This window comes from Eschrichtius robustus, chromosome 4, assembly GCF_028021215.1.
Source record: "Eschrichtius robustus isolate mEscRob2 chromosome 4, mEscRob2.pri, whole genome shotgun sequence".
NCBI classification, from domain to species: Eukaryota; Metazoa; Chordata; class Mammalia; order Artiodactyla; family Eschrichtiidae; genus Eschrichtius; species Eschrichtius robustus.
The window spans coordinates 116,465,530-116,482,653 of NC_090827.1; the positions used below are offsets into that span (position 1 = coordinate 116,465,530).

The following is a 17,124-nucleotide window of genomic DNA, read 5'->3' on the forward strand; positions in this document are numbered from 1 at the left end:
TATTTAATTCTTTTAACTGCACTTTTTCCCTGTTTTTGAAACAAGGGGCCCCACATTTTTATTTTCCACTGGGCCCCACAAATTATGTAGCCAAGTGATGCGAATGCAGGTGAAAAGCACTGTATAAACTGTAGTAAAACCAGAATTTAAAATGCATTCAGTTGACCCACTTAAATTTGGTGTGTTTTATTCTTGTCATTTTTTTTTTCTTTTTTCTGGTAATCTTTTTAACTGAATTACTAACCCGATGGAGAGTTCTACTCCTATTTAGAGACTTATACTATCTTATCTTTCTGTCATTAGGTTCACTTAATTTTTTATGATGCTTAGTTTGTATTATGACAGTAAATCCAACCTGATGGAGTTCTTTAAACTTTCCTAGGGTATTTATAAATTTACTTTGTTCTTGAAATACATAAATACTAACAAGGCATTCTATTTTATATTATTTTTATTAAATTAACTTTGGAATAAAAAGTCATAGGAAACATCTGTAGTGAAATCATATATTTATTAACTCCTTGGTTCTGTGTAGTCTCCACATATTTGTACCTTTTAATTTTTCTCTCATGTAAGACTATTCATTAAAAGAAGCAGGCAGGTGATGGCAAATCAACTTTTTAATGAAGTTCTAATCCTGCTAATTCCACTTTCATTTTGTTTGGATCATGGCGAGTAAGTACTTTAGGTCCCAGAATGCCAATAATTAGAGCTCCATTTGGAGCTGTGATCAAGATGGCTAGAAAAGCTATTGTCATCACATCCTTCGAATATGGTTCCAAATGGGGTGCACTGATTCTTGCTCTTTCTAGAGCCAGAGGACCTAATACAGCCTACATTTAGAGGAGAAAAAGATGAGGCATAAAGAAAAATGTTAAATGGAGTTAACATATAATAAAAGTAAATAGCCCTGTTAAAACAAATAACACCTAGCACTAGACTACTAGAAAAGAGACAAGACAAAGTGTTGAGGAATTTTCATAAATTACTCATCAATCCTATGTTCTTCCCAGCAAATATATCTGGAAGGAGAGTGAAAAAGTGACAAACCAGTGTGCAGACATTTGGGGGCTGTTTTTGTTTTCTTGTCATCTCAGCTTTCCCCTGTTTAAATATATTTTTTGAGTGCTCACATTATTTTCAGAACCTTAGGAGTTCACCTGAAACCAGAGATTTGCATATTTGCCTTTACCATGTACCACTAGGTTCCTGGCTACAACGAGACAACACAAAATGCTAAGGTTTCTTACGGTTCTTTAGGATTTTGTTGTCTGTCTTCTTGTTCTTACTACTGGGAGGCAGTGTGATACAGTAAAACTGACAAGAGGTTTGGAATCTATACACTGGGCACTGAGAGGTTACAAAGTAACTTGCCTAAGGTTATAGGCAAGTAACATGGTATTCAAAATAGGCAGCCTGGTCCCAAGGACCTGCTTTTCTAACCATGACATATAGAGGGTTTTGTTGCATGGAAACGCACAAGCTTCTGTTTTGGAATAACAATGGAGAAAATCTCAGGAAATCAAGACATTATATTGTCAGGTTAAACAGTCTGACTATAAGTAGCAATACCTTATCACTGAATCAGAGAGCAAAACTACAAGGTCTCCCTTTTCTCTCTCTCTTTCATTCATTCATCATTCATTCTTGTAGGCATGCAGTGCTTATTTATTGTGTACCTCCTGCATGTTAGGCACTGTGTTAAGTGCTAGGGGAAAAGAATAACAGAAAAAACAAGCACTGTTCCTATCCTTCCTATATAATCTAGTGGAGAGATTCAGTCATCAATCAAATAGTCATACAAATTAAATATATAATTAAAAATAATATATGTGCATTCATGTATGGTAGAGTGGGTGGCAGGCATAGGAAAGATATATTTTAAAAAGAATCAACATGTCTCTAGTTTAAAATCATAACACTTAGCTCTACAATATTCAGCAAAATGTAAAAATTCCAATTTTCAGATATACTCTTTTTTTTAAAATCAAAAAAAAAGGTGTTTTCTTTTGAAGATTTAAACAATGTTTTAAATATAATGCAAATCTGCCACCTCACACTCTGATACCTAAAGGAAAAGCGCTCCTCAGATCATCCTGCAGCCCCACAACCAGCCCCTCCCCGTGCACAAAGTTGCTGCTCCCTCCCCCCCACCCCCAAGTTCATTCACTTTCAGGGGCTTCTCATGTGATTTTGGACTCACAAATAAGTTGTAAAAGTAATACAAAGACTTTCTATATACCCTTCATCCAGATTTCCCAAATGTTAACTCTTGTATGACCACAGTACAATAACCAAAAATCAGAAAATTAATACTGATATAATATATATTATATATATACACACACACATACACTAATCTAGAGACCTCATTCAAATTTCAACAACTGTCCAACTAATGTCCTTTTTTTTGGACCAGGAGCCAACGCCTGAACTAAATCCACTGCATTTAGTAAGTGTTTCCTTGGTCTCCTTTTATGGGAGACAGATCCTTAGTCTGTCTTTGTCTTACATGACCTTGACACTTTTGAAGAGTACTGGTCAATTAGCTTGCACACTGTCTCTCACTTTGCTTTTGTCTAATGTTTTCTCATGATAAGATTGACATTATGTGTATTTGGCAGGAACACCCAGAAGTAATGCTGTGCCCTTTTCAGCGCATTCAGATATACTCTTATTTTATGTCTTGGGAAAATAGAAAAATGTTTTTGTAAGTTTAGGAAGTATTTGTCATTAAAACCACAATTTTCAATTTCAGAAAAATTGCTTTTAAAACTGAGTTTCTTAAAGATTACATTAATTTTAATGAGTAGTGACAATCAATCAAGCATTTTAAAAGTAAGATTAATGGCCCATATTTTGTGACTGGATGTTTTTTTCATTTAGAATTTTTTTAAAAAATCAACATTAAAATAATTAGAATGACTTAATATGTTCTTACTTGGACTGTAGCTTTGGGCATCCATGATAAAGCAATAAATATTTTCTCCTTAAAATTAAAACCAGCAAAAGACATCAATACAAATGTAAAAGAAATTCGAACCAATAATGCCAAACTCAGCGTAGCAACACAAATGCCTACAACAGATAAAAACAAACATAAATAACACAATATTTGGGAAGTAGTGGTTCTTTATGCCTAGAGATATGATTTGTAAATGGGTTGAAAGCATTTTAGGGCTAGTGTCTCTGTATATCTTTATTTTTTTAAGCAAAAACAATAATCATAAAAATACAAATATGATTGAGGCTTCTATGTAAAGTGCAAGAGATACTATGATGGTGGAAGTATGATGAAAAATAAGATAAATTACATTTATTTAATTCTGAGCTAACAGACGTTGAACTTTTACTATAAATGAAAGTATTCAAAAGGTGCTAATGGTATCCAATATTTTCCCTCAGAAAAATTTCTAATCCCCATTTCCTCAGATCACTCAGGGAAGATATTCAGGGTTGTCTTTGGTTACAAAGAGCATACAGGATAAAGGAAGAACAAATGTATGTTACAACATGTGCTTCTGAAGAAGGTCCTCGTAGCAGTCAAAGACATGTTGTAAATAAAAATAAAAATTATTCAAAGTTTTCTTAAATATTTTCAAATCTTATATTTTTGTGCCTCTAATCATTCTTACCAATAGCATTTGATTTAAGAGATGTGACAGATACTTCCGCTCCAACCAAACCGAAAAGAAGAGGTTGAAAAATATTCCATGCAGTTCCAATAATTTTTTGGACTCTAATCTGTAGAAAAGGGTAATAAATTTTCAGTTATTGTGACACATATAAGTATTTGCATTTCAGAAGTTTAAAGTCTCTCTTAACATTTAATAAACTTAAGATATTTTATTTGTAGAAGAAATGTTAAAACAATAAAAATTAAATGAGTAGGTTAATTCTTTTATACAAACACTTAGGTAGAATTTGATTAAAAGAAATCTACAAAGAGTAAAATAAAAATATTATTTGGTAATTCTGTCATGGAACAAGTAAGGTCTTTGAAGTTCCACACATGTTCTGATGGTACAGTAAGAGTTCTACCTTTTGTTTGTAAGGCAACTGAACAGAGATAGAACTACATCATGCCTGATGAGAACATACTCAAGATCATTCAGACATTTCAGCTCTCAAAAATGAGTTGGGGGGATTTCCCTGGTGGCGCAGTGGTTAGGAATATGCCTGCCAATGCAGGGGACGCGGGTTCGAGCCCTGGTCCGGGAAGATCCCACATACTGCGGAGCAACTAAGCCCGTGCGCCACGGCTGCTGAGCCTGCGCTCTAGAGCCTGCGAGTCACGGCTCCTGAAGCCCGTGTGCCACAACTACTGAAGTCCATGAACCTAGAGCCCGTGCTCCGAAACGAGAAGCCACCACAATGAGAAGCCCGCGCACCACAAAGAAGAGTAATCCCCGCTCACCGCAACTAGAGAAAGCCCGCGTGTAGCAACAAAGACCCAACGCAGCCAAAAATAAAAAAATAAATAAATACATTTATTAAAAAAAAAAAAAATGAATTGGGAAGACTTCCACTAAAAATTACCCTGGGACCGAATCCCATGAAAGTGAATCCTGATAGGTCCTAAACAACTAGGAAAAAAATTCTGGTAATCTGTTAGGCCTGCTTCCAAAGGACCCATATTGAAAACATCAAAGTTATTTTCTCCTTAAAACCAAACCAAAACATTTGGTTTTAAAACCAAACCAAACCAAAACATAGATTCTAACTTGGTTGCCTGCCTGGCTTCCCTTTCCGGGAATGAACCCCCCCAGTGCTGCTTCCACAATTACATGGTTATAGGAAAGGCCCCTAGTGACATCACAGTACTCTGGCTCTTTTCCAGGAATTTGGATGAAGAGATTTTAGTCTCAGTCTGGGTTTATCTTTTTTTACAGGTGGAGATACATAAAACTTTAATATCCTTTGTTTGAGGCATAAACTATCTTCATAACTACTCCCCTTACGACTAGGTTTTCTGGTTGCCGTTTATAAAAGTAAGTTTAAAAAAGGAAGTAACAAAGGAAAACCAATATTACTCCTTCTTCTTTGTAGCACATTATCCTATTTGTTACCTTTAATCTTTAAAATCTATTTATTCTTTACTTTTTGATTTCCTTTATCATGTAAAAACACTAGTAGTTTTCATTTATTTGTAATTTATTATTAGTGATTTAATTTCTCTTATAATTATGAATTTATCAGAATACTAAACAAAATGCCCATATGATTTTTGGATAGGGAAGTTCTCAAGCTGATTCTAAAATTTATCTAAGAAAGAATATGGGCAGGAACAGCCAAGAAATAATTTAAAAATAGGTATAATAAGAGGGAATCTTCTAAATTAGATTTTGAGACATAAAACTACAGTGATTTAAAATAGAGTGGTATTGGCATAGAAATAGATAAGTTTAAATAGATTCCAGAAGTAAATTTATATATATATATGAGTTTAGCACATGTTAAAAGAGACACTTAAAAAGTCATTGAATAATTAATGGATTAATCAATAAATACTTCGGCAAAAATAGACTATACACTTCATATGCATATATATATTAAATGTATGTATATATATATGTATGTCTATGAATACATATATATAAACACACACATGTACATCCTTACCTCACATCATTCACAAAAATAGATTCCAGCTGGATAAAAGAACTAAATGCAAAACAAAACAAACTACCAAAGTATTAGGTGATAATATATAAGATGTTATAATGTTTATAATCTCATAATCTTGGGTGAAAAAATCTTTCTTAAACAAGATGCAGAACCCAAAACCAAAAAGGAAAAACTGACATATTTGACTATAGGAAATTTTACTGCCATACAAAAGACATCATAAACAAAGTTGAAGATAAGCAAAAATTAACATGCAACATGTAGATAACAAAGAATTAGTGGCCCTAACATATAAAGAAACTCTATAAATTAGGAACAAAAAGGCCAATAAACCAATTTAAAAAATGGGCAAAGAATATGAATAAGTAGTTATAAAAGAATATATGAATAGAAGCTTACTCCACTACTAATCAGAGAAATATAAATAAAGAATAACAACGTAATATAGTTTCTTACCCATCAGATTGTTAAAAAAAAAAAAAGAACAATGGATAATACCCAAGATTGTTGATGGGTTTAGGTATTAGGGACTCTCCTACACCGTTGGTAGTAAACGGTGTAAATAAAATCCTTTTAAGGGATAATTTGGCAGTACCCATCAAAATAGAAATGTACAATTTCTAAATCCAGCCATTCCACTTCTAGAAATCTATTCCTTCAGAAGTACTCATACATTTGCAAAACCACACGAGTAGGATTGTTCATGGAAGTACTGTTTGTAATAACAAAACATGCAAGTGATCTAAATGTCTCCAGATAGAGGAGTGATTAGAGGAAATGATCTGGGAAGGGGATTTGATATTTGGCAATGGTGGGGGAAAGGGAGTCTTTTACATTGTATTCCACATGTGGGCCTTCTGTTTTATTTATTGATTTAATTTTTTTAAAAAAATAATTTATTTATTTATTTATTTATATTTGGCTGCATTGGGTCTTCCTTGCTGCGCGCGGGCTTTCTTTTAGTTGAGGTGAGCGGGGGCTACTCTTCATTGCGGTGTGCGGGCTTCTCATTGTGGTGGCTTCTCCTGTTGCGGAGCACAGGCTCTAGGTGCGTGGGCTTCAGTAGTTGTGGCATGCAGGCTCAGTAGTTGTGGCTCGTGGGCTCTAGAGCGCAGGCTCAGTAGTTGTGGTTCATGGGCTTTGTTGCTCCGTGGCATGTGGGATCTTCCCGGACCAGGGCTCGAATCCATGTCCCCTGCATTAGCAGACGGATTCTTAACCACTGTGCCACCAGGGAAGTCCCCTTCTTACTGTTTTAATATTTTATGAGCATATTTGCATGTATTAATTGTATAACTAAAATTTTAATAAATAAAATAATTAAATCAATAAAAGTTATATAATCATATTGCATTAAACTTGGGAAAAAGAGAGAGGTCTGGTGTGATAACTCAACTTCTGACTGCATTTTAGTCCTTCTAAATATTTTATTTCCTTGACTGATTCATTCACTTCCTTGAAGATACAACCTTATGGAATATCTTCCAACTAGAGTGCGATTTCCTAAAATGTCCATTATAGATGTAAAAAAATGCAGTTATTTTATCTTTTAATAAATGGTGTATTAAAAATATTCACCTTTTCTTTGGACCAACTTGTCCCTGCGACGAAACTCAATACTAGTGTGCATAATCCTCCAGCTGCATGCAAACCAATGCGATGGCTGCCTAAGACAGCAGAAACACACATACTCAAAATAAGAAATGCTCTCTTCACTGCAAGTTTTCCCTAGAATTTGATAGATATTTGGAAATTAATTTATGTTAAATATATAATACAATTACCATATTATCTATCATTTATTATTGACCCTTTGATACCATGTCTTCATATGTTGTATCAAATAATGTCTAAAATTTTGACTTTCTCACCACATATTTTAGCAAACTAGGTATCAAGTGACAAAATTTGCAATTACTGAGTTTCATCTTCTGCCATATCTCTGATACTAACGTCAGTAAAATGGTTATAATACTTTAACTGTAAGAGAAGAAGGAAAGAAAAGAGACCCATATAACCTGTAGTTCCATATAACATAACCAAAGAATTCTTAAAAATAAATGTCTGAATATCTTTTTAGCTAAGACAATAATTGCAGGGAAATTAAGATGGAAGTTACAGAAATCTAAGAGTAATGGCACATCCTTTAGGGCAGGAAAGGGTTGAGTTTAATAGTGTTTCCTTGGTCAAAGGGAGAGGGAGTGAATTTAAGTCAGAAAATATGCAGAGATAAATGGGAATATATTTCTCCAAAAATGTTCAACGTAAAGTTTGAGGGAAAAAGATTTTTTTTTTAAATGTCAGGAGTCAACAGGCAATTTAATGAAGAAAGGAGTGGGATGGAATGGAGAAGGTACTCTGAATTAAGTACATTTTTCTGATATTCCTTATTTGCCTAATCAGGAAGCCGGGACTTCAGTTAGGGCCACTGACCTGGATCAATCACAACTGTGCTCAGTTTTAAGCAGAGTAGGCATTGGAGGCCTCTTTTGGAGAAAGAGAACTAAATATTAAATTTATTATTTCATGGATCTTCTAAAAGTTCAAATTTTTGAAAGAAATGTCTTTTGAAAGAAATACTCTACTTCCAAACAATAGGTTATTTTTTATTTACCTGATCTCTACTTGGAAAATATCGAGTAAACATTCCCAAAACAATTCCTACCAGCACACCAACAAGTACATCCCGAAAAGCAGACAGGAGGTTGCTAAGTACACCACCTGTAAGGGCACACAATAAGAAAAACATTTCATACAGAAGTGTTTTCACATACCCAACACATTGGAAAATCAAATGTAGGTGATTCATAAAGAAAGGTATGTATCATAGAATAAATATACAAAAATGGACCTTTAATGTTCAAACACATGAAAACATATGCACATCTACTTGATAAACTGAATATGTACTCTCCAATGATTTAATACATATACACAACTCAGAAATGTTCATTGAATAAATAGGCCAGAAAACAAAGCAGTAATAAGCCACAATGTGCTCCCCTTACACACCCAACCTAAAAGACCAGGTGAGGTAGAAGAATGCACAGAGACTGGCAAAGGAGAACCTCTGGCACCTAGCACATGGTTGGTAATGTTTACCTCTGATATTCTATAATGATAAACAAATGATTTAAACATAAAAAGGACAATTTAATAACAACAACAACAACATAAAAAAAAGATTTAACCCAGGGTCAATCCTAGGAATATTCAAGGATCAACTGATTTTTCAATATAATGTCTCATGGATACATGTAGTATATTGTAATATGTTTTAAAAAATATCCAGAGTCACACAAAAAAGTTCAGCTATGCTCTGTGTATTCAACTCAATAAGGTATGTAAATATACATATTTTAGAACTATTTTCCCATTAAAAATAATAGAAGTGGAGGGTGACAACAGTAGAAGGTAGAATGGGAACCCCAGAACCTTGATCCCCTACAGAGACACCCATTTAACAACAATATACAGTCCAAAAGGCTTTCTGCTCATTTAAAAAATTACAGCAAGAGAAAAGCAACACATCATATATAAGAGAGCGTCCATAAAATTATCAGAGGCTTACATAGCAGGAACCTTATAAGAAGGTAGGATGATATATTAAAAATGTTGAAAGAAAAAAAATGCCACCCAAGAATACTATCCCACAAAATTGTCCTTCAAAGTGAAGGCAAAATTAAGACTTCCTCAGATAAACAAGGCTGATGGAGTTCATCACCACTAGACCTGCCTAACAAGAAATGTTAAAGGGAATCCTTCAAGTGGAAATAAAAGGATGTTAGACAGCAAGACAAAAGCATTAAATATAAACCTCCAGTAAAGGTAAATAGATGAATTCAGAATCCTGTAATACCTTAATGGTGCTAAGGAAATCACTTTTAATTCTGTTTTGGAATTTAAGATAAAAGCACAAAAGATAACTATAAAACTATGTTAATGGATACATAATATAAAAAATGTAATTTGTGATACTGATAACATAAAGTGAGGAGGCTGAGAGGTAAAGGAGTAGAGGAGTAGAGCTTTTGTATGCAATTGAAGTTGTTATCATTTTAAAACAGATTGCTGTAACTTTAAGGATGGAAAAAGATATTCCATGCAAATGGTACCCCAAAGAGAACAGGGGTGGTCATACTTATATCAGACAAATAGACTTTAGGTCAAATACTGTCACAAGAGGTAAAGAAGGACATTACATAATGGTAAAAGGGCCAATTGACCTGGAAGGTAAGGTTAGATCTCAATATCTACTATATTCCAAAATATAGACGCTTTGAAGATCTAATGCGTAAAATAAAACTTTAAAAGTCCTTAAAATTTTAAGAGACAGTTTACATAGTTATGTGGTGGAAGAGGATTTTTAAGCATGTACCTGCTTGGTTTCCACTTTTTCGGTCCTCCTCAAATTAGGTTTGGTCTCCTGTAGCATGTTCCCCTAGCATCTTATGCTATGTAATATTTATTACATCTGTAATTATTTGTTTCATATAAACCCCTTGAGACCATTGGCCACATGGTCTTCTCTGTCTGCTGTGTCGGGAGGCAGGATAGAATAGTAGTTAAAAGTGTGGGTCTGGGGTCAGACTGCTACGTTTGCATCTTGGTTCCCCTACTTATTAGATCTGTGACTTTGAGCACATAACCTCTGTTCCTTAGTTTCCTTATCTGCAAAATGAGCATAGCACTATTGTGACTATTGAGTCAAAACATCTACAGAACTTACAGCAAGTACAAAGCAATTACTCAATAAAAACTAATATTGTTGTTCACTGTTGATCCTCAGTGTTTGATACAGTAGCTGGTACAATGGAAGAGGAGCACAAAAAATATTTTTTGAAAGAATGACTGATACCAGTCATGAAGGAAAAGATGGCCAGATCTGACAATAAAAAATTTAGGACTTCTGAATGGCAGAAAAGAGATAAAGTTAAAAGTCAAATTACAAGAACCATAGGATATAAAACAAATGGTTATCATTCTTAATTTTGTGCAGAATCTTAACAAATCAAAAGAACAAATGATGAACACACCTATAGGATATAGACGAAATATTTCAAGAAAAGCAATCTATTAAACATTCCAAAATGCTAATGGCCAATAAACATGAACATTTGTTTAACATCACTAGTATTCAAAGTACTTCATTTAAAGAGACCTCACTCTTCACCTGTCAAATTAGCTAAGCTAAAAAGGACTAGTAAATACCTAATTTTGAAGAAGGTGAAGAGAAAGTGGCATGCTTGTGCACCCTGGTAGGACAAGATATTGTGGCAATATATTTCAAAAATCTTAGAATGTTATATACTTTTTAACTCAATAATTTCTCTTTTAAGATTAAGAAAATATTGGGACTTCCCTGGTGGCGCAGTGGTTAAGAATCTGCCTGCCAATGCAGGGGACACGCGTTCAGTCCCTGGTCCGGGAAGATCCCACATGCCGCGGAGCAACTAAGCATGTGTGCCACAACTACTGAGCCTGCGAGCCACAACTACTGAAGCCCGCGTGCCTAGAGCCCATGCTCTGCAACAACAGAAGTCACCTCAATGAGAAGCCCACGCACCGCAATGAAGAGTAGCCCCTGCTCACCACAACTAGAGAAAAGCTTGCGTGCAAAAACAACCCGACACAGGAAAAAATAAAACATTTTTTTAAAGTATTAAAAAAGATTAAGAAAATATTAAGATTAGGTACAACTATTTAGCTGTAAGATGTTCGACCAAGCATTATTTTAATAGTAAATATTGGTGTCAACTTCAATTTTCAACATGTTAAGTAATCATGATGCAGCCAATCGAATACTATGCAACCATTACAAATGTCATAAAAATGTTTACTGAAAAGGACCATGTTTGCAATACACAGGTAACTGCAAAACAACTCAGGTTATAAGAAAGTATGGTTAATATTCAATAATTTTATAAGAATATTGGGAGGGAGAGAAAGAGCTAGAGATAGATGGGGATGGGGGAGAAAAGGAGAAGTCTGGGTGAATTTACATCAAAAGATTCACAATTATTATTCCTGGGGGTATAACTATTACAGACTTTATTTTTACCTTTTCCCTTTTTTCCTTCTTATTCATTTATATCTTATGATTTTAAGAGAAACTATATATATAACTTTTCAACTTTAAAATGTTTTCGTGCTTTAATAATACAGAATATTGAAATTCGAACACTGGAAGATAATTAATGCATTATTAAATGTGGAATGTTTACTTTCACAATTTCTGCCAAGTGACATTCAAGACCAAATATCACCTTGGGATTTAGAATTGGTGCAGGATCTTGTCCTATCACTGCCAAAAAGACACACACTTGTCCACACTCTATATATTTAAGTTGGCTTAGTAACGGAACAACCAGTTATTTACAATGATGGCCAGAAAGGTACATCTCCAAAATATCTATTCGATATATTAGTAGTACTAATAATATTTCTGCCTAAATTTTTCTATTGAAAACTGTGATAAAATTCCAAAGCAGCAAGAGCAAATAAATGGTAATAATATGGGTTATCAAATTAATTGGAATATTTGGTTATTAAAAGGAAATCATTTGTGTTAAGTAGTGGTATCTTAACCCATTGAAATTCCTTCTCTGGTCTAGAATGAGCTGTCTATGAAGAATAAAAAGATGTTACATAGAAAAGTCTTCATTAATAAATGCAGAGGCAAAGCCACAAACCTTGTTTAAAGAATAAAAAAAGCAATGAATTATACGGTAGCTGTTGTATTTTTTTGTTTACCTGAGGAGAAGACTATGCTCAAGCATGTATTGAATCCAGTGATAGCTACAATGTCATCCAAACTGCTGGCAGCTATTAATAAGGTTGGAATGCCTTTCTCAACACCATATCCCTTTTCTTGCAAATGTAGCATGGAAGGGACAACAACAGCAGGAGAGACAGCACCGACTACAAAACTGAGAGAAAAATCTTTGAAAACCAACTTAAAAACATCCTTTTAACAAAACTGTTTTATAGTAAATTGTACAACAGATATATTAACCTTTACAATGACTTTTTTATTGGAGTATAATTGCTTTACAATGTTGTGTTAGTTTCTGCTGTACAGCAAAGTGAATCAGCTATATGTATACATATATTCCCTCCCTCTTGGACCTCCCTCACCCCCCTTCCCACCCATCTAGGTCATCACAGAGCACCGAGCTGAGCTCCCTGTGCTACACAGCAGGTTCCCACTAGCTATCTATTTTACACATGGTAGTGTATATATGTCAATCCCAATATCCCAATTCGTCCCACCCTCCCTTTCCCCCTGTGTCCACATGTCTGTTCTCTACATCTGTGTCTCTATTCCTACTCTGGAAATAGGTTCATCTGTACCATTTTTCTAGATCCCACATATATGTGTTAAATATACGATATTTGTTTTTCTCTTTCTGACTTACTTCACTCTGTATGACAGACTCTAGGTCCATCCACATCTCTACAAACGACCCAGTTTCATTCCTTTTTATGGCTGAGTAATATTCCATTATATATATGTACCACATCTTCTCTTTACAATGACTTTGAATGTAAAAATTCTGCTTTTGAGTGAATGTCATTTAATGGTGGTAAAAATGTTCACACATTCTTTAGTGCTGGTTAAAACGCTATAGAAATTTCATTCAAGATGTTGGGTCAAGCACAAATTGCAGCCTTTACCTCCATCTCAAAACCATTTGAAATGAAGACATGAAAATAATAGGAGTGGGAGGAACCAAGATGGTGGAGTAGAAGGACATGCTCTCACTCCCTCTTGTGAGAACACCAGAATCACAACTAGCTGCTGGACAATCATCGACAGGAAGACACTGGAACTCACCAAAAAAGGTACCCCACATCCAAAGACAAAGGAGAAGCCACAATGAGATGGTAGGAGGGGCGCAATCACAGTAAAATCAAATCCCATAACTGCTGGGTGGGTGACTCACAGACTGGAGAACACTTATACCACAGAAGTCCACCCACTGGAGTGAAGGTTCTGAGCCCCATGTCAGGCTTCCCAACCTGGGGGTCTGGCAACGGGAGGAGGAATTCCTAGAGAATCAGACTTGGAAGCCTAGTGGGATTTGATTGCAGGACTTTGACAGGACTGGGGGAAACAGAGACTCCACTCTTGGAGGGCACACACAAAGTAGTGTGCACATCGGGACCCAGGGGAAGGAGCAGTGACCCCAGGGGAGACTGACCCAGACCTACCTGCTAGTGTTGGAGGGTCTCCTGCAGAGGCGGGGGGTGGCTGTGGCTCACTGTGGGGACAAGGACACTGGCAGCAGAAGTTCTGGGAAGTACTCCTTGGCGTGAGCCCTCCCAGAGTCTGTCATTAGCCCCACCAAAGAGCCCAGGAAGGCTCCACTGTTGGGTTGCCTCAGGCCAAACAACCAACAGGGAGGGAACCCAGCCCCACCCATCAGCAGTCAAGCGGATTAAAGTTTTCCTGAGCTCTGCCCACCAGAGCAACAGTCAGCTCTACCCACCACCAGTCCCTCCCATCAGGAAACTTACACAAGCCTCTTAGATAGCCTCATCCACCAGAGGGCAGACAGCAGAAGCAAGAAGAACTACAGTCCTGCAGCCTGTGGAACAAAAACCACATTCACAGAAAGATAGACAAGATGAAAAGGCAGAGGGCTATGTACCAGATGAAGGAACAAGATAAAACCCCAGAAAAACAACTAAATGAAGTGGAGATAGGCAACCTTCCAGAAAAAGAATTCAGAATAATGATAGTGAAGATGATCCAGGACCTCGGAAAAAGAATGGAGGCAAAGATCGAGAAGATGCAAGAAATGTTTAACAAAGACCTAGAAGAATTAAAGAACAAACAAACAGAGATGAACAATACAATAACTGAAATGAAAACTACACTAGAAGGAATCAATAGCAGAATAACTGAGGCAGAAGAACGGATACGTGACCCGGAAGACAGAATGGTGGAATTCACTGCTGCAGAACAGAATAAAGAAAAAAGAATGAAAAGAAATGAAGACAGCCTACGAGACCTCTGGGACAACATTAAAAGCAACAACATTCACATTATAGGGGTCCCAGAAGGAGAAGAGAGAGAGAAAGGACCAGAGAAAATATTTGAAGAGATTATAGTCAAAAACTTTCCTAACATGGGAAAGGAAATAGCCACCCAAGTCCAGGAAGCACAGCGAGTCCCATACAGGATAAACCCAAGGAGAAACACGCTGAGAAACATAGTAATCAAATTAGCAAAAATTAAAGACAAAGAAAAATTATTGAAAGCAGCAAGGGAAAAATGACAAATAACATACAAGGGAACTCCCATAAGGTTAACAGCTGATATCTCAGCAGAAACTCTACAAGCCAGAAGGGAGTGGCATGATATACTTAAAGTGATGAAAGGGAAGAACCTACAACCAAGATTACTATACCTGGCAAGGACCTCATTCAGATTCGATGGAGAAATCAAAAGCTTTACAGACAAGCAAAAGCTAAGAGAATTCAGCACCACCAAACCAGCTCTACAACAAATGGTAAGGAACTTCTCTAAGTGGGAAACACAAGAAAAGAAAAGGACCTACAAAAACAAACTGAAAACAATTAAGAAAATGGTCATAGGAACATACATATCGATAATTACCTTAAACGTGAATGGATTAAATGCTCCAACCAAAAGACACAAGCTTGCTGAATGGATACAAAAACAAGACCCATATATATGCTGTCTACAAGAGACCCACTTCAGACCTAGGGACACATACAGACTGAAAGTGAGGGAATGGAATAAGATATTCCATGTAAATGGAAATCAGAATAAAGCTGGAGTAGCAATACTCATATCAGATAAAATAGACTTTAAAATAAAGAATGTTACAAGAGACAAGGAAGGACACTACATAATGATCAAGGGATCAATCCAAGAAGAAGATATAACAATTATAAATATATATGCACCCAACATAGGAGCACCTCAATACATAAGGCAACTGCTAACAGCTATAAAAGAGGAAATCAACAGTAACACAATAATAGTGGGGGACTTTAACACCTCACTTACACCAATGGACAGATCATCCAAAATGAAAATAAATAAGGAAACAGAAGCTTTAAATGACACAATAGACCAGATAGATTTAATTGATAGTTATAGGACATTCCATCCAAAAAAAGCAGATTACACTTTCTTCTCAAGTGCGCACGGAACATTCTCCAGGATAGATCACATCTTGGGTCACAAATCAAGCCTCAGTAAATTTAAGAAAATTGAAATCATATCAAGCATCTTTTCTGACCACAACGTTATGAGATTAGAAATGAATTATAGGGAAAAAAATGTAAAAAAACACAAACACATGGAGGCTAAACAATACGTTACTAAATAACCAAGAGATCACTGAAGAAATCAAAGAGGAAATCAAAAATACCTAGAGACAAATGACAATGAAAACACGATGATCCAAAACCTATGGGATGCAGCAAAAGCAGTTCTAAGAGGGAAGTTTTTACCTATACAAGCCTACCTCAAGAAACAAGAAAAATCTCAAATGAACAATCTGACCTTGCACCTAAACTAGAGAAAGAAGAACAAACAAAACGCAAAGTTAGCAGAAGGAAAGAAATCATAAAGATCAGAGCAGAAATAAATGAAATAGAAACAAAGAAAACAATAGCAAAGATCAATAAAACTAAAAGCTGGTTCTTTGAGAAGATAAACAAAGTTGATAAATCATTAGCCAGACTCATCAAGAAAAAGAGGGAGAGGACCCAAATCAATAAAATTAGAAATGAAAAAGGAGAAGTTACAACAGATACCACAGAAATACAAAGCATCCTAAGAGACTACTACAAGCAACTCTATGCCAATAAAATGGACAACCTGGAAGAAATGGGCAAATTCTTAGAAAGGTATAACCTTCCAAGACTGAACCAGGAAGAAATAGAAAATGTGAACAGACCATTCACAAGTAATGAAATTGAAACTGTGATTAAAAATCTTCCAACAAACAAAAGTCCAGGACCAGATGGCTTCACAGGTGAATTCTATCAAACATTTAGAGAAGAGCTAACACCAATCCTTCTCAAACTCTTCCAAAAAATTTCAGAGGAACGAACACTCTCAAAGTCATTCTGTGAGGCCACCATCACCCTGATACCAAAACCAGACAAAGATACTACAAAAAAAGAAAATTACAGACCAGTATAACTGATGAATATAGATGCAAAAATCCTCAACAGAATACTAGCAAACAGAATCCAACAACACATTAAAAGGATCATATACCATGATCAAGTGGGATTTATCCCAGGGATGCAAGGATTCTTCAATATACACAAATCAATCAATGTGATACACCATATTAACAAATTGAAGAATAAAAACCATATGATCATCTCAATAGATGCAGAAAAAGCTTTTGACAGAATTCAACACCCATTTATGATTTAAAAAAACCCTCCAGAAAGTGGGCATAGAGGGAACCTACCTCAACATAATAAAGGCCATATACTACA

At 35.6% G+C, this 17,124-nt stretch overlaps 1 protein-coding gene across 1 annotated transcript in view; it reads right to left on the reverse strand.

The window, feature by feature from the left end:
• Window positions 1-620: 620 nt before the first annotated feature.
• SLC9B1 (solute carrier family 9 member B1) overlaps window positions 621-17,124 on the reverse strand; it is a 46,244-nt gene continuing 29,740 nt past the window's right edge. The window contains exons 6-11 of the mRNA XM_068542291.1: window positions 12,382-12,557; window positions 8,243-8,349; window positions 7,207-7,356; window positions 3,636-3,744; window positions 2,942-3,078; window positions 621-833 (exon numbers count right to left, since the gene is read on the reverse strand). Coding sequence (XP_068398392.1) covers window positions 621-833; window positions 2,942-3,078; window positions 3,636-3,744; window positions 7,207-7,356; window positions 8,243-8,349; window positions 12,382-12,557 — 892 coding nt within the window. The remainder of the gene's footprint in view (window positions 834-2,941; window positions 3,079-3,635; window positions 3,745-7,206; window positions 7,357-8,242; window positions 8,350-12,381; window positions 12,558-17,124) is intronic.